This window comes from Equus quagga, chromosome 4 (genome assembly GCF_021613505.1).
Source record: "Equus quagga isolate Etosha38 chromosome 4, UCLA_HA_Equagga_1.0, whole genome shotgun sequence".
NCBI lineage: Eukaryota > Metazoa > Chordata > Mammalia > Perissodactyla > Equidae > Equus > Equus quagga.
In genome coordinates, this window is record NC_060270.1 from 64,104,996 (window position 1) to 64,128,974 (window position 23,979).

Below are 23,979 nucleotides of genomic sequence, written 5' to 3' on the forward strand. Positions count from 1 at the left end.
CAGCAGTTTGTGACAACATGGATAGACCTTGAGGGTATTATGCTGAGTGAAATAAGTCAGAGGGAGAAAGTCAAATACCATATGTCCTCACTCCTAAGTAAAAGATAAAAACGACGACAAACACATAGAAACAGAGATTGGATTGGTGGTTACAAGAGGGGAAAAGGGGAGGGGGGAAGACAAAAGGAGTGATTAGGAACACGTGTGTGGTGATGGATTGTAATTAGTCTTTGGGTGGTGAACATGATGTAATCTACACAGAAATCGAAATATAATGATGTACACCTGAAATTTATACAATGTTATAAACCAATATAACTGCAATAAAAAAAAAATTCCCCTAAAATAAATGCAGTACAAAAACCAAAGAAAAAGAACTGGAGCGCCAACAGTGTGCTCAGCACACCTCACACTGCTCTCACTTTTACCACCACTGCCCAAGATAGCTCTATTCCCTCCATTCTCTTTTACAGATGAGGAGACAAAGGCTCAGAGCCATCATACAGCAGATATTAATCTATATACATCCTTCACATATAAAATGCTAAAGTCGTTTTAAAGAAGGCTACTGGCTAAAAATCGAAATTTTTAAACAAAATCCCACACGACTTGTATGCAATCAAGAAAATACAAACCGAACACTCTTTCCCAAGAGACGCTTAGCTGAATTCCGGGGGATAGGAAAGTGGAAAAGCATCACTGTCTTAACCACACTAAACATAATAACTCAACCTTCTGGAGCATTTGAGAGCCTACTTCATAATGTACACATAGCCACATACAAGCAATTGTTGTAAATCTTTGTTTGATGTCAACAAAAGAGTGGTAGGAATAACTTACTCTCATAAAAGACAAATGCAAAAACTGTAATAAAATACCTGGCTAAAGGCCCCGCGGACACGCTAACGGAATACGTACTGAAATAGCAGGACTCCTGATGTCTACGGCATAGTCTGCCTCAGAGGGCTGGGTGTTCAGTTTCAAAACATTATGCAGAGAAAGGCCTTCTATTCCCAGTCTGTGCAGACCCTCCATTACCCGAGCTTCATTCTTCAAGACATCAACCAGACTGGAAAAAAAAAGGTGTTTAACAGAAAAAGCTTTAAAAAAAATCCTCACCATGAAAACAACTGATCAGTTCAAACTCAATGCCCTGTAAAACCAGTTGAGGGACCAAACAAGGGAGCTGTTCTCCTTGCTCCATCTTGTCAAGTATGCAGAACAAAGTAGGCAGCACTTGCATCTTGGGTCACGTTTACTTACACTTGTCAACGTATTCCTATACACTGTGTGTAAAACTTCTCTAAATATAAACACACAATTTGAGGATGAAACCATCCTAAACCCGGATTTTACATTGCATGTTTTCAAAAACACTCTCTGTGTTACTCTATGGAATCGCTCTGTATTATTTCTTACAAACGCATATGAATCTACAATTATCTCAAAATAAAGAGTTTATTAAAAAGAAAGAAAAGAAATAATAGGTTATATATCTTTAATGTATGTTTCAATATCAGTATCAATTCACACACGTACACACACATATAACCACAGGAAAGGGTCTGGAGAAATTCACAGCCCACTCAGAGGTTTGCTGGGGGAGGAGGAATAAATAAGAAGATGGGATGAAGAATTTACTTCTTATAAGGTTCCTTCATCTCTGTATTATTTAAAACTGTTTATAATGAGCAAGTACTCAAGATATACATATATATTTTAGTGAAAAATATGGGTAATCTTTTAAAATGTCCTTCACTAATTTTTCACTAGCTCTGTAAAGCAATATGTAGACATAAAAGCTCAATTAAAATAATTAATGTGAGAAACATCTTACTGTGGAAACCGCTCCTTCTGCAGCATTAGTAACAGCTTTTGTGTTTACATTTATGAAGCCAGAGTGTAAACTGTGTCCATTTCAATTCCAAGAATAAAATCTGTCCACTGCTCCCCACAAAAATTCATGAGGACAACTTAGAGCAATTTAGGCCTGAACCACATTTTAATAAAACAAAAAGGTAAGTATTTAGATAATATATGTAAGACAGAACACCTTCTGAGACACCAAAGACAGTATTTCAAATAAACCTACTTCACACTGTTCCCAGAAGCAAAAAACGCTGCTCTTTTCTATTTCTATGGTTAACAGGACAACAATAGCTCTAAAAGGGCGTCCTCAAGAAACACTGGGCCCTAAATGCCCAAGGCCTTAAATGTGTACATTATGATAAAAAATGGCAAAGTATCCTCCTGCCCAGCCCAGTGAGAACATGGGCCCACGTGAACGCACGCACCGGGCCTGCAAGCCGTCAGGCTTCGCAACAAGCCACATCAAGGAGGAACACCAATCTGAACACATCACAAGGAGCTACACATGATACAAACTTTTCAGAGAATGAAAAACATTATCCATACCTGAATATATCCTGTGTATCTAAATCAATATGAAGTCCATTGATGAACAGCGCTGAATCTCCAGGCTGTAATCCTAAAGTTCCCTTGAAATACTGAAATGTTAAAAAAAGGAGCAGGAAGAAATGCTTAACAAAAATTTCCATGCTTCTGGCTTTATTATATGTACAAGTACTGACATCCCCTTATTTACCATAGGAGACCCTAAGGCTAGGCTCACATTTCCTTTACGTCTCTCTCCCAGAGACCCTTCCCAGCATTTACTACACTGTGATGAAACTGCTGGCTTATGGGCTACACCTCTCCTTCCTCCCCTCCTTCCAACAATGATTTATACAACCGTTTCCTATAATGTCGGGGCGGGGGGCGTTAAATAAACCAAGTACTGAGGGTCACTTTTCATAAAAGAGGACTTCTGTTACTCTTCCCTGTGTGTGATGCCAACTGAGGTTGCAGCACCAAACACAGGTGGGCCTTCCTGATGAAATCCAGGGATCTAACCTAAAAGGGCTTCAAAAGCCCACGCCTCCCTCACAGCATCAAATAAGGCATACCAAGAAACTTCTAGTTGCTGTGCTGAGGACAGCACCTACATGCAACCTAGCTCTCCAAGACCGGGCTTCTGTGGGGCCCTTCAATGACCTGGTGCTCCGAGACGGTGGCTGTCCTGGCACACACGTGGCTGTGTGGCCCTTGCAGCCCTAAAGAGCTGCCTGACCCATCAGAAACACTGCTTTGAGACCATATTGTAGTTTCCGTTGGCTTACATCCTCTCCATTCAATTCCTCTTTCTCTCCAAGGAAATGGGGACAGTTATTTACATATTCGGGAGGTAATCCACACAGGGAGGAATTCCACACAGTAGAGAAGGGAAGAAACTAATCAGATACTAGGGACAGAATGTAACCCTGTAGTTCTCTCAGGGCTAGGGGAAGAACTGAGCTTCCCTCCTAGGAAGGAACTCCAAGGGACTGCTGAGCTCCTTTATATCCCCCCCAGTCTGTGGACAAAGAGAAATAAACTTAAGTTCTAGTATTGCATGGGGAAAACACGAAACAAAACAATGAGGAAGCCATGGCTTTTGCTTCTTTGCTCTGCCAGGATTAAACAGCAAGCAACACAATGGAGAGTTGCATCAATGAGAATTAGAATTTCTTACACAGCAGAGAAAAATTCCATGTCCACTCACTTCCAGGCTGCGAGCACAGCACCCTTTGACTGTAAGAAAGGCTGATTCTGAGCAGCTCAGCACAGCTCCTAGGTACTTCTAGATCTGGACGCCGGTAACACATATGTGTTCACTTGTGAAAAGTCATTACACTAAAGATGTAGGATTTGTACACATTTTTGTATGTGTTTTATACTTTTGTATTTTATACTTTAGTAAAATATTTTATTCAAAAAAATGAAGAATCCAGTAGGTATCAATATATAGCCTGTATAATTTAATGTTTTATCTTCCTTGGGGAGAAAAAAAAATCCCATAATTAATATTTGATATTGTTATTCTGGAAATCAAAAACAAAGTAAATAAAAACTGTCAAAGTTTCTTCAATTAGTAAATATTTGAGATATTTGGTTTATTTATTCCTTAGAGCTATTCAACTAATATGCATAAAGATTAAGAAAATCTGGGGTATGGGGCCAGCTCCATGGCCGAGTGGTTAAGTTTGTGCGCTCTGCTGCGGCAGCCCAGGGTTTGGATCCTGGGTGCGGACATGGCACCGCTCGTCAGGCCACGTTGAGGCGGCGTCCCACATCCCACAACTAGAAGGACCTGCAACTAAGATATACAACTATGTATGGGGGGTTTGGGGAGATAAAGCAGGAAAAAAAAAGAAGAAGAAGAAGATTGGCAACAGTTGTTAGCTCAGGTGCCAATCTTTAGGGAAAAAAAAAGAAAATCTGGGGTAAAGAGAGTAGACTGAACACAATCATTCCTCCTTCTTTCCTTCTGAAACACTTTTGAAATGTCAGTTTTTTAAAAAGAGACTCTTTTAAAGCTATAAATCCATAACAACAGATAAAAAAGGCAACTAATTTTGGAAGCTGGAAAGAAGATGTGTGCGCAGTGACTGTCTCTGCAATCCTGAGAAAGCTGAGCGCTAGGCCGACAGCAGGAGAAGCCAAGAAGAACCCCAGGTCACCTGCGGACTCCCCAAAAGGCTCAGGAACCGGCAGCTCAAAGAACACAGGTACGAGGGGTAATTATTAGTCTAAAATCTGAGTTCTGACAGAAAGCCTTCAAACATAAGAGCCCCAGACTCCCTGCGGATTTCACACAGCAGGTGACTCTGTTACAACTCCCTCTACTCCAAAAACACGGAGGCTCACTCGCTGGAAGGAGTAAAAGAGAAAATCTGGGAACTGTGGGAAACAAAACACAACTGAGGGCGGGGATCCCATACTGAAAACAGGGGACCTGAAGCTATCACATGCCCCTCCCTCCTGGGCTTCTACCCTCTGGTGGCCAGACTTCGCCCTCCGGGCAGAAGATTAAAAGATCTTTTCTGGAGATTGAACAGTTCAAGAGCAAAGATTTAAAGATACCATCACTGGGGCTCCCTAGGAAACAGCCACACGGGTGTAGCCTACAGTCAAAAGTCTCATCCTTAAGGCTTCCAATCAGCTTTCCTGCCTCACTCTTCAACATGAGCAGCTAGCCACGGGTCACCAGCACCTAAGGAAAGCCTCTAACACTATAGGCAAAAGAGCAAGACAGAAAGAAAGGCAACTTAAGAGGAAACAGACTGAGCAGAGAGGAGACACACACACATGCACCACTGCTATCTTCATAAAGATACAAGAACACCATAAAAAGAAGAACCCAAGAACCACCACCACTCTTGGAAATTAAAAACTTGACAACTAAAGGAAAAGTCTCAACAAAGGGGTTGAAAAATCCTTCATAGAAAGTTTAAAATCAAAAGACAAAAGAGTTGGAAAATAGGAATGAAAAGATTTTTTTAAATTAGGTCAAACTAGTCAAGGAGGTACAAAAACATCTTCAAAATAAATAAATAAAGAGTTGTAGGAAAACAGAAAAGACAAACTAGAAGAAAGAAATAATTCAAGAAAATGTCCCAAATTGAAAGACAATGATTTTCCAGATTTAAAGAGCCTACCCACCACCCAACAGTCAGAGACTTTTCAAAAAAGCATAGCGTTGTGAAATTTCAGATTACTAGGGTCAAAGAAAAGATCCTAGATGATTCCAGAAAGGAAAAACAGATCTTATACAAAGGCTTCAGACTTCTCAACAGCCACAATGGAAACCAAAATTCCTAGGAGCAATAACTTCAAACTTCGAAATGACTTCCGATCTAGAATTCTATATCCACCCAAGCTATCAATAAAAACAGAAATCGATTTCTCAGAGTCTGAAATTTACTTTGCATGCAACTTTTCTCAAGAAGCATGACTGCTGCACCAAAATAAGGGACTAAACCAAAAACAAAGACAACGTGGAATCCACAAACTAGGAGATCCAACCAAAGAGGTGAAAGGAAGCTCCCAGGATAACTGGTATGCACTAGACACAAAGAACAACGAGCCCAGAGTGGAGACCAAAAATGGATAGAAATCATGACAAAAGTTCAGGGAAGGTGGAGAGATTGGGAAAGTGCCAACACGGAGTAGTGCCAGACATGGCAGGAGGGCAATGAAAGAAAGTGAAACCTCACACCTGTGGTAGGAGGCCAATACATAAGCTCTGAAACTGTAAAAAAGTGCCAATTTAAGCTTGCTACAAGTTTGAAGACAAACACCAAAAGACCCAGCTAAGAGCTGAAAGCAGATGCTTCCAGGAAGGGGAAAACAGAGAATGAGATGTTGGCACACCATTTTTCTAAACAAACAGGTGGGACCATTTGATACTTTGAATTATATTCATATTCCACTTTGATTAAAAACATAAAAAAGATTACAAAATGAATCAAAATACCACCATCTTTGACAAAAGAAGAGTCAAACTGTTAAATGTCACTGATTTAACTCAGATTTCCTCATTTTTAAAGCTACAATGTAAAACAGAAAGGCCACTATTTTCCATTGGTTAATACCTTCTGATTCTCTTCCACTTCAGTTCTAAGTTCTGAACTCACAGCTGTTTTTGTTATTGCTCTAAGGAAACAAAAACATTATCAGAGCTTAGTTTAATATTTGATATAAATGTCTTCAATTTTCCTATATTTAAGTATGAAACAACATATTGCTGAATAAATTACAAAAAAAACACTAAATGGAAAAAATCTGAAAGCTTTACAATTGATAAATATATTTCTCCTCTCAAATGTATATTTTTTTATTATTACAAGATACAACATCAAGGAAAAGTAGCAATAATAGCAACATTTTAATGCAAGTACAGTTATTTCTAATATCTTAGTTGAATATATATAACCCTATTCCTGTATATGATCTCTACAGCTTATGGACTAAAGAATAATGTTACATAAATTAAGGCAACAGAGTGCTCATGCTCCTTAAGTGCACATAGTGGATGCAGAATCCTGCATATAGATCTTCAACAGCATGCTGGACTAAATGTACTATATGATCTGTAAGTCCTGGCTAAGAAGTATTTTCCAAGACTCATCAAATAAACAAATTTATTTACAAAGCATCTCATGTCAGAAGTCAAAACAGGGCCAGCCCAGTGGCACAGTGGTTAAGTTCTTGCGCTCCACTTCAGCAGCCCAGGGTTCACAGGTTTGGATCCAGGGTGCAGACGTAGCACTGCTCATCATGCCACACTGTGGTGGCATCCCATACAAAATAGAGGAAGACTGGCACAGATGTTTGCTCAGAGCCAATCTTCCTCACCGCCCCCCACCCAAAAAAGAAAGTCAAAACAGCTTATTCAGGGACTCAGAAAAAGACTGACAATCATTTAAGTATTCGTTTCTAAAAATTTGGCTTCTGAAACAATTTTGCCTTGCATTTATGAGATGTGGAGGACCACTACACAATAGAAAGCAATTACCAAAAAAGCTGCATTCAAAATTTTATTCTGTCACTGTAAAACAAGTCAACCTTTATAACTCATTTCATCCAGATTAATTAAGATGATATCTATGAAGTTCTTCAGAAAGAAAAACACTGTCGTCCAGAGACCCTGCATTAGTTACGCCCACATACGTTAGATTTTGTTAACTCATTCAATCCAAAAGGTAGGCGCTGTTATTTCCATCTTACTACTGAGGAAAGCGAGGTAAAGAGAGATGGTTTATTTGCACAGTTCACATAGCCATCAAGTGGCAGTGCCAAGAACACCACCCGGATGGCCCCTTCGACCACACAATGCCAGGTTCTTGACGCCTTCTCAGAAAGACAGCACCATTAGCAGTGTGGTGCTGGTAGTAACAGAGCTTTAATTTTCTAAGTATTTCCGTATTTTAACTGCTTCATTTTGCATGTGAACATGAAGATAATTAGGTATATGCTAAGGAGAACGTCTCAAAGCCTGAGTACTCTCTGTTACCTGGCTTTGGTAGGAAAATTTTGACTAAGGTCCTTCATGATCACCAGAGCTAACTCAACAGGAGCAGCCAAGATGCGGGCAGCCGTCTGGAAACTGAGATCTGCAACAACGCCAAACACAATTTGAAGTGTATTAATCGAAGGTAATGAGAAACAGAACCACATTTATTTCCCGCTAGCTTCTTGGTACTGAAAAATGCTCCACACTGCACACTTCAGAGCGTGCCCATGGTTTAATTCCAGGTTCTATTCACTTCACAGATCCCTAGAGTGTTCACTGTAGCCCTGCTCTGATCCACCTGCATGCTGTTCCTCCTTCCGAACTTACAACACACCACAAAGCACAGCAGAGATTTTAGTAACTTACATTAGGAGAAAACTGATAAAGAGTTCTCCGAACCAGAAAAGCACACATACATCTTGCTGTACAGACATGCCTTTAACATTCGACAGATACATCGTACAATAAATGTATACATATAGAAACATAAACACTAAGACTAAGATCTGACAGCCATTTACACACATTACTTCTGCACAGTGTTATCTGTCTACAAAATGACTTTCTTTTCTGATTAATCATAATTAACCACTATCGTAAAAATCCGTGGTACCCTCAAAATTACATGAATAAATACAACTAAATTCAAATCTGACATTTTTTAATACTATAAAATTTAGTCAAAAAGAGTAGGCCAGTGATTCCTCTGCGTGGCTATTACCTTGCAATTGCCAGACTTTTAAAGGTGCCATTTCATTGGTGCTCTCCACAAGATGCTTTCTGAGTTCTTTCAACTGCTCCTTCAGGGCAGGGTGCAGGTCTCTGAAAGAAACATAAAATCAATCCTTTTCATGCCTCTTTTCTTTCTCAAAGCACACTTAGGAGTTGGCTCCAACTTCATCTTCATGATTTTTCCCTTAGCCATAGGAAAACTTCTACAATATAGGATAAAAATTAAAGTATAATTGATATTCTTAAAAAATAAGTTAATATAGAAAACTATAACTGAGCTTAAAAACCATAAAATTCACAGATTAAAAATGAATCACTACGAAAGTGATTCTCTATATCGGGGGAAGGGTGAGGAGCGGGACTAAGAGCAGGGAACAAAGGGGATTTCAATTCCACTGCTGGTGTTTTATTCACCTCGTTTCCGTTTTCAAGAAAAAGAAGACATATGTGGAGGGGAAAAACTTGATAGTTCTTCAGTACAGAAAAGCAAGTACGATAGCAACAATCAATTCTAGCTGGTGGGTACATGGGTATGTTATATTGCTCTCCATACTTTTCTGAATCTGTTTAATTTCTCAAAATAAAATTGGAAATACATTGCTGCCAGTCCCAAAATGAATTTGTGTCAGCTACACGCTCATAAATCCTTTAGTTACACAAATACAATTCAAGTTAACCAAGATTATTGAGTTTTGTTTAGTTTTATCTTAAAACATAGTGCATTTTTTCTAAAGCCACTAAGACAGAAGTCATCAGAGGCAGAGATATATCATCCAGATCAGACAGACGGATGGTTGGTAAAGAAATTCTATTCTTTTAAATGTTAGAAACTCAAAATTTCTTAAATGCAATACGCAGAAAGTAAAATATTTACTCAGGCCCTTCACCTTCCAACCAAACCATTTCTAATCAGTTACTAAAACTCTTGTCCATGATAAGAATATCAAAAAATGGTCCAATTACTTTAGATAGCTAAATAACTATTCTGAATGTCCCCCGCAAAAGTCTTTAATATTCCACATATTCCCTTTGTGCTGTAAATACATGAAATCATCATCCTATCCAAAAACAAACGTAAGAAACATGAATATGAAAGGGATTCTGGAAACCTGGGCCCAATAAAAATGGAAACTGACTGCACAGGAATGAGGCCAAAACCGACGTTAAACACGAGGAAATGTACATATGCATACAACGAACTCAACAGAGCCACAGTAATTCCACACGAACTAAGTCATCGCTGCCAACTCTTAGTCTAGTTAGTCATTTCACTCGGCCAAGGGTTAAAGCTGAAGCATCTGAAGCTGAGCCTACACACACTCTTTCTCTGTGATCCCTGCTTAAAAAAAAAAGCACACTGTACATGTCCTAATTAAGATTTCCAGATGAAGCAGAATTCAGGGCTCTGAACAATTATCAAGTCATATCAGAAATAACTGCAACATTTAAAATAACTACTAAGGAAAATTTTAGCTATAAAATTCTAGGATCATATGATTTTTATTCTTCATTTTGTTAATGTGATGTATCATACTGATTGATTTGTGGAGGCTGAACCATCCTTGCATCCCTGAGAGATATCCCACTTACTCATAGTGTACAATCCTTTTAAAGCATTTGGCGAGATTCAACAGCTATTTATGATAAAAACTCTGAATAAAATGAGCATAGAAGGAAAGTATCTCAACATAATAGAGGCCACAAATGAGAAACCCACAGCCAACATCACACTCAATAGTGAAAAACTAAAGTTATTCCTCTAAGAAAAGAAATAAGACAAGGAGGCCCACTCTCACCAGTCTTATTCAACATAGTAGCCCAAGTCCCAGCCAGAGTAATTAGGTAAGAAAAAGAAATAAAAGGCACCCAAATTGGAAAGGAAGAAGTGACACTGTCACTATTTGTGGATGACATGATTTCTTTATAAAGAAAACCCTAAAGAATCCACCAAAAAACTGTAAGAAATAATCAATGAATATAGCAAAGTTGTGCATACAAAATCAACATACAAATATCAGCTGCATTTCTATACCCTAACAACAAATTAGCAGAAAGAGAAACCAAGAAAATCTCATTTACAATTGCAACAAAATGAATAAATTATCTAGGAATAAATTTAACCAAGGAGGTGAAAGACCTGTACACCAAGAACTGTAAGACCTTACTGAAAGAAATCAAAGACGACACAGGAAAAGAAAAATATTCGGTGCTCATGAATTGGAAGAATTAAAGCAAAATGTCCATACTATCTAAAGCAATCTATAGATTTAATGCAATCCCCATCAAAATCCCAATGACATTTTTCACAGATATAGAACAAAGGATCCTAAAATTTATATGGAACAACAAAAGACCCCAAATGGCCAAAGCAATCCTGAGAAAAAACAACCATTCTGGAGGCATCCCACTCCCTGATATCAAAGCAGACTACAAAGCTACAGTAATCAAAACAGCATGGTACCGGCACAAAAACACACACAGATCAATGGAGCAGAACTGAGAGCCCAGAAACAAACCACTCATCTAGGGACAGCTAATCTCCAACAAGGGAGCCAAGAACAAACAATGGAGAAAGGAAAGTCTCTTCAGTAAATGGTGTTGGGAAAACTGGACAGCCCCATGCAAAAGAATGAAAGTAGACCATTATCTTACACCATACACAAAAATTAACTCAAAATGGATTAAAGACTTGAATGTAAGACCTGAAACCATAAAATTCGTAGAAGAAAACATAGGCAGTACATTCTTCGATATCAGTCTTAGCATTAGCTTTTTGAACATGTCTCCTTAGGCAGGGGAAACAAGAGAAAAAATAAACAAATGGGACTACATTAAACTAAAAACTTCCGCATGGCAAAAATAATTAACAAAATGAAAAGACAACCTAACAACTGGGTGAAGATATCTGCAAACACTACATCCGATAAGAGGTTAATCTCCAAAATATATAAAGAACTCATACAACTCAACAACAAAAAGACAAACAACCCAATTAAAAAATGGGCAGAGGATCTGAACAGACATTTTTCCAAAGAAGATATACAGATGGCCAACAGGCAAATGAAAAGATGTTCAGCATCACTAATTATTACAGGACTGCAAATCAAAACCACAATGAGATATCATCTCATGCCCATCAGAATGGCTACTATTAAAAACAAAAAATATCAAGTGTTGGAGAGGATGTGGAGAAAAAGGAACCCTCGTACACTGCTGATGGGAATGTAAACTGGTGCACCCACTGTGGAAAACAGTATGGAGGGTCCTCAAAGAATTAAAATAGTCGGGCTGGCCCCAGGGCTGAGAGGTTGAAATTCCACACACTCTGCTTCAGCAGCCTGGGTTCATGGGTTCAGATGCTGGGCATGGTCCTACTCCACTCATCAGCCATGCTGTGGAGGCAACCCACACACAAAAAAAATAAAATAGGGGCTGGCCCCGTGGCCGAGTGGTTAAGTTCGCGGGCTCCGCTGCAGGCAGCCCAGTGTTTCGTTGGTTCGAATCCTGGGCGCGGACATGGCACTGCTCATGAAACCACGCTGAGGCAGCGTCCCATATGCCACAACTAGAAGTACCCACAACGAAGTATACAACTATGTACTGGGGGGCTTTGGGGAGAAAAAGGAAAAAAAAATAAAATCTTTAAAAAAAAATAAATAAATAAAATAAAATAAAATAGAGGAAGACTGGCACAGATGTTAGCTCAGTGCTCATCTTCCTCAAACAGAATAACAGGAGGATTGGCAACAGATGTTAGCTCAGAGTGAATCTTCCTCACACAAACAAAAAAATGTTAAAATAGAAATACCATATGACCCAGCTACTCCACTTCTGGGTATTTATCCAAAGAATTTAAAAAACATGAATGCATAAAGATGTATGTACCCATATGTTCGTTGCAGCATTATTCACAACAGCCAAGACTTGGAAACAACCTAAGTGCCCATCAACAGAAGAATGGATAAAGAAGATGTGCAGCTGGCCTGGTGGTGTAGTGGCTGGGTTTGCATGCTCCGCTTCAGCGGCCTGGAGTTCACAGGTTTGGATCCCTTGCACAGACCTACTTACCACTCCTCAAGCCATGCTGTGGTGGCATCCCATATACAAAATAGAGGAAGATGGGCACAGATGTTAGCTCAGAGCCAATCTTCCTCAGCAAAAAGAGGAAGACTGGCAACAGATGTTAGCTCAGGGCCAATCTGCCTCCCCCCAAAAAAGAAGTGGTGTATATACACAATGGAATATTACTCAGCCATAAAAAAACAAAAACACAAAATCATGCCATTCACAACAACATGGATGCACCTTGAGGGTATTATGCTAAGTGAAGTAAGTCTGGGGGAGAAAGACAAATACCATATGATCTCACTCATATGAGGAAAATAAAGAACCACACTGACACAGAAAACAGACTGGTAGTTAGCAGAGGAGAAAGAGGGTTGGAGGAAGGCAAACTGGGTAAAGGGGATCATTTGCACAGTGACAGACGGAAACGACTTTTGGTGGGAACATGATGTAGTGTATACAGAAGTCAAACGATAACGATGCACACCTGAAACCTATACAATGTATAAACCAACATTGCCTCAACAAAAAAAGAAAAAAGAAAAATATTTTCTACACTGCTTTAATAAAATGGTTATGAAATTTCCTTCAAAAAATTTTCTATCCTCTGTCATATAAGACAAATTCTAAGAAAATGTATTTCAACCTAACATTTATAAAATCTACTATACCTCTTTTGCATTTTTTCAGACTATGTTTAGCATAAATAAATAGCTATGATCTTTCCAACTTATACACTGAATTTCTCCAGAAAAAAAATTGAGTGAAACAATTAGATTTCTCCTATTACGTGAATCAAAAAATGGCACGTAACCCTATGCCATGAACTGTAAGGCCCAGAGAAAGAAATCAATTTAAGCCATATGCAGGCAGCTATGGTATCACTAAGAATGTTCAGAATGACTGGAAATCAGAAACTGTACTATAAACTAAGTGGCAACCTCTTCATATCAGATTACATTTGTAAAGAACTGTTGGGAGGCCTGCAACTCAGACAGTAATGAGAAAGACAATGCTTACAATTCAAGGAAGCATGGAAGTTTAAAGAGAATAAGACCATTTCCCAAAGGAATACACGTACCGTAATTTTCCAAAGAGAAATCCTTGAACTTCATCAATAGGATCATTTTCACCAATCACTGTGGTGTTTACCTCAGTTCCTATAAAAGCACAGCAAATACATGACTAAATTTACTCAGATTAGAAATAAAAATTTTATCAACTTCATAAAATTTGAATAATGTAAAAAAAATTAGAAACACCTGAAATTATAGTACCATTTGAAATGTTGACTACCTCAAATTAACATTTTGCCATGGTAACAAACAGACAGAATAAATTTTTTTTGTTTTGCTTTCTTTTTGGTAAGGAAGATTGGCCCTGAGCTAACATCTGTTGCCAATCTTCCTCTTGCTTGAGGAAGATTCACCCTGAGCTAACATCTGTGCCAGTCTTTCCCTATTTTTTGTATGTGAGATGCCACCACAGCATGGCTTGATGAGCAGTGTATAGGTCTACGCCCAGGATCCAAACCTGTGAACCCTAGGCTACCAAAGTCGAGCATGCAAACTTAACCACTACGTCACTGGGCTGGCCCCAGAACAAATGTTTTTAATATATCCTGTGTTCCTGGATAAGGTAAGAATACATTTTTCCCTTAGACTTTGGAAAATTTTACATGTTGAAAATTTCTAAATTAATACCTTTAAAATTGTGAACAATGGATTTTTCAATATCAAAGTTCTGAAGAAGTTGCAAGGAGGCAACTTAACCCTAAATATAATTACTACAAACAGAATGATGAGGCATTTAGGCTACCTTCCATGTAGCCACACCAATCATTTTTATCTTTAAAATGAGCTCAAAAGAAATAAAAGGACTACAGATAAAACTTGGGATAGAAATAATAAAATTCAAAACCCTAGAGTATTACAACATGAAGTATCCATAGTAAATTGTTCCAAGTACAAAAAATAATAGAAAACACGAAATTGTTCATTAATTATAGGATAGTTTAAGATTTCAGAGTGGGTCACAAATTAATGGCTGTTTGTGACCTAGATGTCACCAATAACAACAGCTACTACTTAACGAACTTTTTCTGTGCAAACAACTATGCTAAATTCTTCACATATACATTTTATTTTCTCCTCACAAATACTTGAAGAGGCAATATATCATTATCTGTACCTTACAGAGAAAAAAATTGGGACCTGGCTAATCTGCTTAACATCACCCAACTCAGATGTAACAGAACCTGGATTCAAACACGGATTCATCATACTCCTCAGTCTATTCTTTTCCATTAAAAAAACAAATTCCCCTTTAACTCCTATTTAAAGAAAACACAGTGGTCTTAATTTACAAATTCACCTTTCACCTGAGTATCATCCTTGGCTTTGTACTCAGTGCTCTTAATGGCTAATTCCACACCATAGCCGGAGAGGTAGACAGGCTCCTTCCTGGGATTCTGGAAGCAGAACAAGTATTCCACCATCACCACCATCACCGTATAATGGTACAGAACACAGCCATGTTAATGTGGCACAGCCATCACCTAGGGTTACACACTCAAAATACACAAACTTCCACGGGAATCCTAGCCTCCCCTAGGTTTGTAGCCTGACACAAGTATGAGAACAGGAATTCCAAGGTGGAAGCAACACCGGATGAAGGAACAGTGGAAAAGGCAAAGACAACCAAACTATGGGAAGAAACAGAACAAGAGAAAAAGCTGTTCCAGAGCCTACATAGCAGGGTTGAGAACCGGTGAGGTTTCAAACCCAGAGTGCTTGGTTGGGACCATGTGTGTAAATGAGTGTGTGTGTACATTTCTATTGAATGTAAATGTCTTCAGGTAGGGTTCGGGTTAACCAAATGTCACAGACTTACCACCATCCTGAACAAGGATGGCCCTTTAGACATTTTAATCTTTAACACCAGCAACAGAGCCTGGAGGGCAGGAGGAAGGATGGCAGTTGCCCAAAACTGGATATTGGTAAATCTGTTTCTGCTCATACACATTTCCATTTAAAATTTTTACTTTATTTGCATAGACTTAGGATCCAGTATTTACTAAGCTTATGATGACACAGAAACTTTAAAGGCTAACCATATTTACACATGAATATTTTAAATGTTAAATGCTACCTAGGTTTTAAAAGCTTAATTTTACATCAATTCTGCCTCACTTTACCTCCTTAGAAATCCTCCCCCTTCCACTAAATGAAAAGATTCCAAAAAGAAAAAAAAGGGCTGGAAAGGAACTGAACTCAAGACCCAGTTCCATAGGATGATGACCATATTAAATCTGGACCAAATTAAATATAATTTACATCATTCATTTTGAAATAGAATGTAAACTTTATTAAGCCATTTTTTTAAAAATGATTGTTTTAGATCTCTTCAGAAAGGCAAGCAAAGTACCTCCTATGTGCAAATAACAGATCTGATGAAAGCACTACTCTTCTCAGAAAGTAGTTCAAATAATTTTGTAAGGGGGGAAATTATCAGCTTATGTGCTAGTCATGCTGGGCAAATTAATATTTAAAGCAGCTATAAATAAGTCAATACTTACAGATACATAATGTCTGAATACGTAATTGATTTTGCCTGCACTGCTTTTTGATGTAAGTTGGCGGTGGAAATTATAAAATTCCTCATAGCCAATCTCAGAGTAGAAAATCACCACTGGGCTTTCAGGGTTAGATGAGGGATATCTGTGATCTCCTTTGAACAATAAAGGTTTGGGTCTGAAAAGAAATAATAAAAGCTTAGAATGTAAACTTCAAAAAGTTTTTAAACATGAAAAACAGTACAAAATGTAGCTATAGCCATGATAATTCAAGCAAAGATTGTAAGCATCTTAATATAAAGAGCATCACCACCTTAAAAAAATTTTAGTAAGAATATTGTCAGATATGGGTCTTATTTGTTCATAATTAAAAATAATAAAAGGATATTATATAAATACTAACTATAAAATACAGACTTTGATTAATAATTGTTACCCATTACTGGAGAAAGGAGAAAAAAACAGAAAAAGGATACACATCCAGATCTCATAGTACTAAAGCTTTAGTAAATTATTCTACCACAGGAATATAATATAATTATCCTTTTATCTGAAAACATAAGTACAAATAATGCAAAAAAGCAGACGATGACTGGAAGCATATAACTTGCCAATACAGCATGCCCCTCCTCTATCATTTTTATACTATGATCTTCGTACTATTAGATTTAACATTCAAGTTTTCCTCATAAATTTTAAAACTTCCCCGCCACCAAAAATTTTCTCAGAATGGCATCAAGATATGAATAGATCCTAATGCACAGACTTTATGACCTACCAACCCCTCCCACTGAGGTACACCTACACGTACTAAAGGGAAGGTGCCTCTTGTAAAATAAACCTACTTGTAACCACAGAAAAAAGTCTAAAATGATATATGCCAAACCATTAAAAACACTTAACCACCTCTCAGAAGAGGAGACACTATCACTCTTTTCTTTATAAAGGTCTATATTATTGTTGTAACAGATTAAACAAACAATTCTTTAAATCAATCAATTTTGTTTTCCCCAAGGGAGCACTCCTTTACCATGCAGCCATTTTTGAATGCTCACACCTACAGCCCGAGATGGCTGGAACGTGCACTGTGCTTTCCGGTTGTCACCCTAAGTAGGAAGCACTCATGCCATCTGGGAGCAGAGAACAAGTGTTGGGTAGACAGTCTCACTACAGAAGAAGCCCCCCACCTGAAACACCCGTCCAATCCGGGAGAGCAGCACTGAGAGACACCACCACCATCCCATTTATAACAGAGCCAGAGGTGGTACAAAGGGGTTAGTGCCCCAGGCAGACAGCAAAAGTACTGATTATATCTGTCAACCACAGGAAACCTACCTTAAGCAAAAGAGTCAGCTCATTAATTACCAATTTAATATTCAAATTAAGCTTGCAATTATCTTTTAAATAGTCTCTTTTGTCTGAAATTAATAATATCCCGAGAGATTATCATCAATATCATTACTTCAGGCACTGGCTTTAACAGTTTCCTTTACTAAGCTGATGACAAAGCCTATGTAATCTCAGACATAGTCCTTACTCAATAATAACAGCAGTATTAAGTACTCTTATTATCTCCATTTTGCAATGAGATCACAAAAGTAATCTGCTTAAGTTCACAAAACTATTTTAAGGGATGGAGCTGGGATTCAAATGTAGTCAGTCTAGTTCCAGAATCCGTACTCTAAACTACTATACCTACAGACTCCAAAACCCCTAAGAAAGATCAGAAGGTGCACTTGATACAGAAGAAAGCACGATGAGCACAAGACACTTCTAAAGAAACCCATAATCCACCTTTCAGACGCTGTTGGGAGAAGGGTCTCAAGGGCATCAAAATCACAAGTCTTCTTCCCATGCACTGAAAAGAACGAATTACATCCCTCTGGTGGAGGTTCATCAGCTGCTATCTGTGATATAATACACAAGACATTTTTACAATAATTTCTAAGCAAAGGCAAGATAAATACATAAATATTCTAAATACATAATAAAATGATAAAACAGTATCAATAAAAGCAAAAATTAACGTCTACTGAACACCCATTATGTGACAGAATGTGAGAGCTTTAGGTGTCACTGCTTTCCTTGTATTATTTCATCTAGTTCCTCCTAACATCACCCCATGAAGCAGGTGTTACTATCATCCCAAATACAGAACTTTAAAATTCTATCTCAGAAGATATCAAAAGATATCCAAGGAATGCAGCATGTACCTTGTAGAAAACTAAGCTCACAAATGTCAAGTTTCAGTGCCAAAGTATAAGGAAGCAGTTCTAATTAAGTACAATATGAAATTAACATGAAGCCCCTCACTGAAATAGGAAGAATGACATAGAATACAAAATAACAACTGGGCCTAAAAAAAATAGTGTAGATGGAAAGGTAAAATTATGTAAGGAGCACACTAAGACAATCAAGGGAAGGGCTGAATGAGACGTGAGTTTCCGTTTACAGTGAAATGCATTAACACCAAGGCGTAATGCAACGAGTCAATCTGTAGCCTGCACGAGAGGCACACTGAGAAGAGGGAGTATAATGAGATGGGAAAGGAAGGACAGAAGGATAAGCACTCGTATACGCACTCACGTCATTCACATAACATAGTCAAATTAAAGTGTCCTTTTCTAGAGATGGAATACAAATAATCAAGAAAAGAAGGGGAGAAATGGAAAGCTTGCAATGAAAAATTGATACTAAAACTTTTCACTACATTCTTCAATTTTTGGAAATTATTATAAAACTTACAAACACACAAAAAAGAAGAAATAATAGTATAATAAATCCCCACGTATCCGTGACCCAGCTTCAATAATTCCCAACTCACAGCCAATCTTATTCCATCTACCTTTCTACCACACTCTATTAGATTATTGTGACATAAATTCCAAATAACATTTCATTTCATTTGTAAAGTTTGTGTGTCTCAATAAAAAATAGAGCTTTTTCAAAAAACATAATAACAGTATCACACTTATAAAAAGTAATAAAAATTCCACACAGATGGCAAGAGGCAGCATAGTTTTTCAATCTCCCCAAGTTCTCTATAAAAACAGAGCAACCAGACAGCAAAAACAGAAACCAATGAACCACACTGATGACAAAACTAGGTGAAAGGAAATCCCCAGGATACAAAACTTAAACAAGATCTGCAGTTATCAGAGGTCATGGAGAAGGAAGAAGAGGGAAACAACAGAGATTCTGATGATCCTAAAAACAAGAAAACCCCAAAACAGCCCAGGTATTCACTGGAAAGTATGGGGGCCAATGGGTTTTGTTCAGTCTCATACCAGGTGAGCACAAGGAATCAACAGTAGAGTTCACAGGCATTGGAGCAGTCTAGCAGTCTGAACTCTCAAAGCTCATAAGCCAGACCTCCTTCTAGGACAGGGCCCCACTCTAGGGAGAAACTGCTGAGGGTGAAATAAAACTTGAGTAGGACAGAGATATCCGGAAAATGAAAGAGAAAGTCCAAATAAAAGTGCAGAAGAAAACAGTCAGGAAATCTCAAAAACCAAGCCACCACATTTTTTTTGCTGAGGAAGTTTAGCCCTGAGCTAACATCTATGCCAATCTTCTTCTACTTTATATGCAGGTCACTGCCACAGCATGGCTGGGAAAGGGTGGTAGGTCCACACCCGGGGTCCAAACCCATGAACCCGGGTCACTGAAGTGGAACACACTGAACTTAAGCACTACACCATGGGGCCAGGCCCAAGCCACTGCATTTTTTAACATTACATAAAAGCAACAGAAGAAGGCGCCATGTCAACCTCTAAAAGTTAAGAAAAACAAATTTCACATCAAAATGAGCAAAAAGTCTCAATGTCAAATCCTATACAAAGCTACTGGGAAAGAGGGGGCAGGGAACAGAATAACACCCTTATTCTTACAGATGCACACTGGACAAGAGAAATTTCTCCAATGAGAGAAACATTCTGTATCTGCACTGGTCAATATGGTAGCCACTTGATACAGGTGACTATCAAGCACTTGAAATGTGGCTAATCCAACAGAAGAACTAAATTTTTTATTTCGTTTAATTTTAATTGGTTTAAATTTAAATAGCTACACATGGCTATTGGCTACCATATTGGACAGCACAGGTACAGTCAATAAAACCATGCCAGAAATATACAGCTAGAAGACAGATAAAAATGTAACCTGTTATTTCAAACAAACTAAAATACATTAAGGAAATTGTACAAGACATACGCAATAACCTAAGTCAGAATTAGAGAAACTCAGAAATGAGGTGATGGACTCAAGGAAAAATTAGAAGTAAAAGAAAAATACTTTAGAAATAAAGACTAAACTAGATTGAGCACAAAAGCAAACGTAATAAGGAATGACTTAGGAGAAACAGAAGGTGAAAACAAGAAACATTTAAAAATCAAAAATAAAGAAAACAGATTCAAGAGAAAGTGAGAAATAATGAAGCTAGGCAAAGAAAATTCAACATACAGGTGATATGAATTCCAAACAAGAGAAAAGAACAAATTATAATCAGTTTTTAAGAAAAGTTTCCTGAAATAAAAAATGGTTTGAAACGCTATATTAAAAGAACATACTGCATATCTGAAAATACTGACCCACAACAATCACTGCTAAACTACATTCTAGTAAATTCTGACTTTAAAGAAAAAGAAAAACTCCTTTGAGCCTCTAGACAAAAAGGGCAAGAGACTTTGAAGGGAAAGAAAATTATATTATCACACTTTCTACAGGAAGATTCATGCTGAAAGGAAATGAAATAATATGTTTAAAATAGTCAAGGAAAGAAAATACGAACCAAGGATTTTATACCCAGAATGTTAAATAATCAATCAAAAACTGAGGAAATACTGTTCCCATGAGCCCTTTCTGAGGAATCTACCAATATGCACGTGTCAAAAAAGCCCACTGACTACAGACATTTGGCAAAAGGACAAGTGGTGAGCATTATAGATATAAAGTTTTTGTAGAACTAAGACAAAATGAGGGTTAAAAGGGATATAATATAATATGAAACATCTATACTCTAGGTAGAATACACTCATTTTTTTAAATGGGGGGAGGGAGAATGGGGATCACTAGGCCAAAAGAAAACTTTTTAACTGTTTTCAATAAATACAATTGTGGCAATAGGATGACTATTGTCTTTAACGCTACTGTATATGCAACATGGATAAAACAAATGAGTAATCATGAGAGTCGATCATCCCTTATATCCTTGAGAACTAAGATTCTCAATGTGCAAGAAAAGCGATATACAGGTAACAAAGTAGTCCTTAATTTGAATTGAAAATCTCAGCATGAACTCACAAAGTATTTCATCTTTACGTAGCTTTATATATTTTGTCTTTAGACATATATGTAGTCTTTTCCTATCTCTGCCTGCTTAAAAGGCATAAGAACAAAGACGAACCCATTAGCAATGAATATCCCTAGTGCCTAGATCGTGCTCTTAAAATACCATTCCCCACCAAAAAAGAAACACTTTAATGAGCCTCTTAGCAAAATAGTTGAACACAAATCTAGGGTCAGAGATGTACAAAATGAACTTGAAACTTTTTATTATACCAGATAGCAAGGAAGCAATCAAAGACTACTAGGGTGGCATCAAAAGAAGTGGATAGAAGACTCATTCTTTCTGATTTCCAAACTTAGGATAAAGCTACAGCAAGCAAAACAGTGTGGTCCTGTCACAAAGAGAGAAAGACAAACCAACAGAATAGAATAGAGAGCCCAGAAATAAATCCTCACATATATAATCAATTGATTTTGAACAAGGGTGCCAAGACCAAATGGAGAAAGGACAGTCTTTCAACAAATGGTGCTGGGAAAACTGGATATGCACACGGAAAAGAACAACGTTGGACTCTTATTTTACACTGCATTCAAACATTAATTCAAAATGATCAGAGAGCTGAACTTAAAAGCTAATATTATAACTATAGAGCTCTTGGAAGAAAACATAGGGCTTCATCACATCAAATTTGGCAATGATTTCTTGGATATGACACCAAAAGGACAGGCAACAAAGGAAAACTAGATAAATGGGACTTCATCAAAATTAAAAACTTTTGTGTAGCAACAGACACTATAGGGGCCGGCCCCACGGCCAAGTGGTGAAGTTTGCATGCTCCACTTCAGCGGCCCAGGGTTTTGCTGGTTCGGATCCTGGGCGCAGACATGGCACCGCTCATCAGGCCACGCTGAGGCAGTGTCCCACATGCCACAACTAGAAGGACCCACAACTAAAATATACAACTATGTACTGGGGGGATTTAGTGAGAAAAAGCAGGAAAAAAAAAAAAAAGGACGCCATAAACAGAGTGAAACGCAACCCACCGAATGGGAAAACCATTTGGAAAGCACATATCTAATAAGTGATTAATGTCTAGAGTGTATAATGAACTCCTACAACCCAACAACAAAAAAAACCTAAATAATCTAATTCCAAAATGGGTAAAGGTCTTAAATAGACATATCTCTAAAGAAGATATACAGATATCCAATAAGCACATGAAAGGATGCTCCACATCATTGGTCACTAGAGAAATGAAAACCAAAACCACAAAATACACTTCCCACCCATGAGGATAGCCATTATCTAAAAAACACAGAAAACAACAAGTGTTGGAAAGTATATGGAGAAAGTGAAGTCCTGGTGCATTACTGGTGGGAACATAAAATGGTGCAGCTGCTATGGAAAAAGAGCTTGTCAGTTCCTCAAAATGTTACTTTTCTTTTTGGTGAGGAAGATTCTCCCTGAGCTAACATCCATGCCAATCTTCCCCTATTTTGTATATGGGACACTGCCACAGCATGGCTTGATGAGCAGTGTGTAGGTCCACACCCAGCATCCAAACCTGTGAACCGTGAGCTGCTGAAGTGGAGTGCATGAACTCAACCACTACACCATGGCACTGGCCCCTCAAAATGTTTAACACAGGATTACCAGATGATCCATACTCCTATGTAAACATGCAAAAGAATTGAAAGCAGGGATGCAACCAGATAGTAGCATACCAATGTTCCACAGCAGCATTATTCACAACAGCCAAAAGGCCGAAACAATCCAAATGTCCATCAACAGATGAATGGATAAACGAAATGTGTTAAATACAGCCAATGGAATATTATTCAACCATAAGAAGAAACAAAATCCTGATAAACCAACAACATTAATGAACCTTAAAAACATTATGCTACGTGAACTAAGCCAGACACAAGAGGATAAACATTGTATGATTCCACTTATATGAGGTATCTAGAATGGGCAAATTCATAGAGATAGAAAGTAGAATGGTAGTTGCCAGAAATTGTGGGGGAGAAGAGGAGAATGTGGAGTTATTATTTGAGGAGTAGAGTTTCAGCTTTGCAAGATGGAAGGAATTCTGAAGATAGATGGTGGCTGTGATTGCACAATATGAATGTACTTAATACCATGAACTGTACACATAAAAATGGATAAGATGATCAACTTATTTTATATATATTTACCACAATAAAAAAAAAGTTCAAACCAAAATAAATGGTCAAAGTAAAAGGATGCTAGTGAATCAAACTCATTCAGAAACCTCTGGTAAATAAAAGGAAAGAATCAAGCATGTACTCTGCCTTCCCTATGTGAACAGTATCAGGAAACAGCATCAGATGAGGATACGTGCCTCTTATATCCATCTTCCAAGAACAGACGAAAAAGAAATGACAGAAAGAGTCACCACTTCAC

The 23,979-nt window shown here is 37.9% G+C and overlaps 1 protein-coding gene across 2 annotated transcripts in view; it reads right to left on the reverse strand.

Moving 5' to 3' along the window:
- Positions 1 to 23,979, reverse strand: part of UGGT1 (UDP-glucose glycoprotein glucosyltransferase 1) — a 114,529-nt gene that overhangs the window by 76,816 nt on the left and 13,734 nt on the right. For both annotated transcript variants that reach the window (XM_046658060.1, XM_046658059.1), the window contains exons 5-13: positions 18,060 to 18,172; positions 16,269 to 16,443; positions 15,065 to 15,161; positions 13,773 to 13,851; positions 8,616 to 8,716; positions 7,895 to 7,994; positions 6,474 to 6,534; positions 2,416 to 2,507; positions 919 to 1,069 (exon numbers count right to left, since the gene is read on the reverse strand). In XM_046658060.1, coding sequence (XP_046514016.1) covers positions 919 to 1,069; positions 2,416 to 2,507; positions 6,474 to 6,534; positions 7,895 to 7,994; positions 8,616 to 8,716; positions 13,773 to 13,851; positions 15,065 to 15,161; positions 16,269 to 16,443; positions 18,060 to 18,172 — 969 coding nt within the window. The remainder of the gene's footprint in view (positions 1 to 918; positions 1,070 to 2,415; positions 2,508 to 6,473; positions 6,535 to 7,894; positions 7,995 to 8,615; positions 8,717 to 13,772; positions 13,852 to 15,064; positions 15,162 to 16,268; positions 16,444 to 18,059; positions 18,173 to 23,979) is intronic.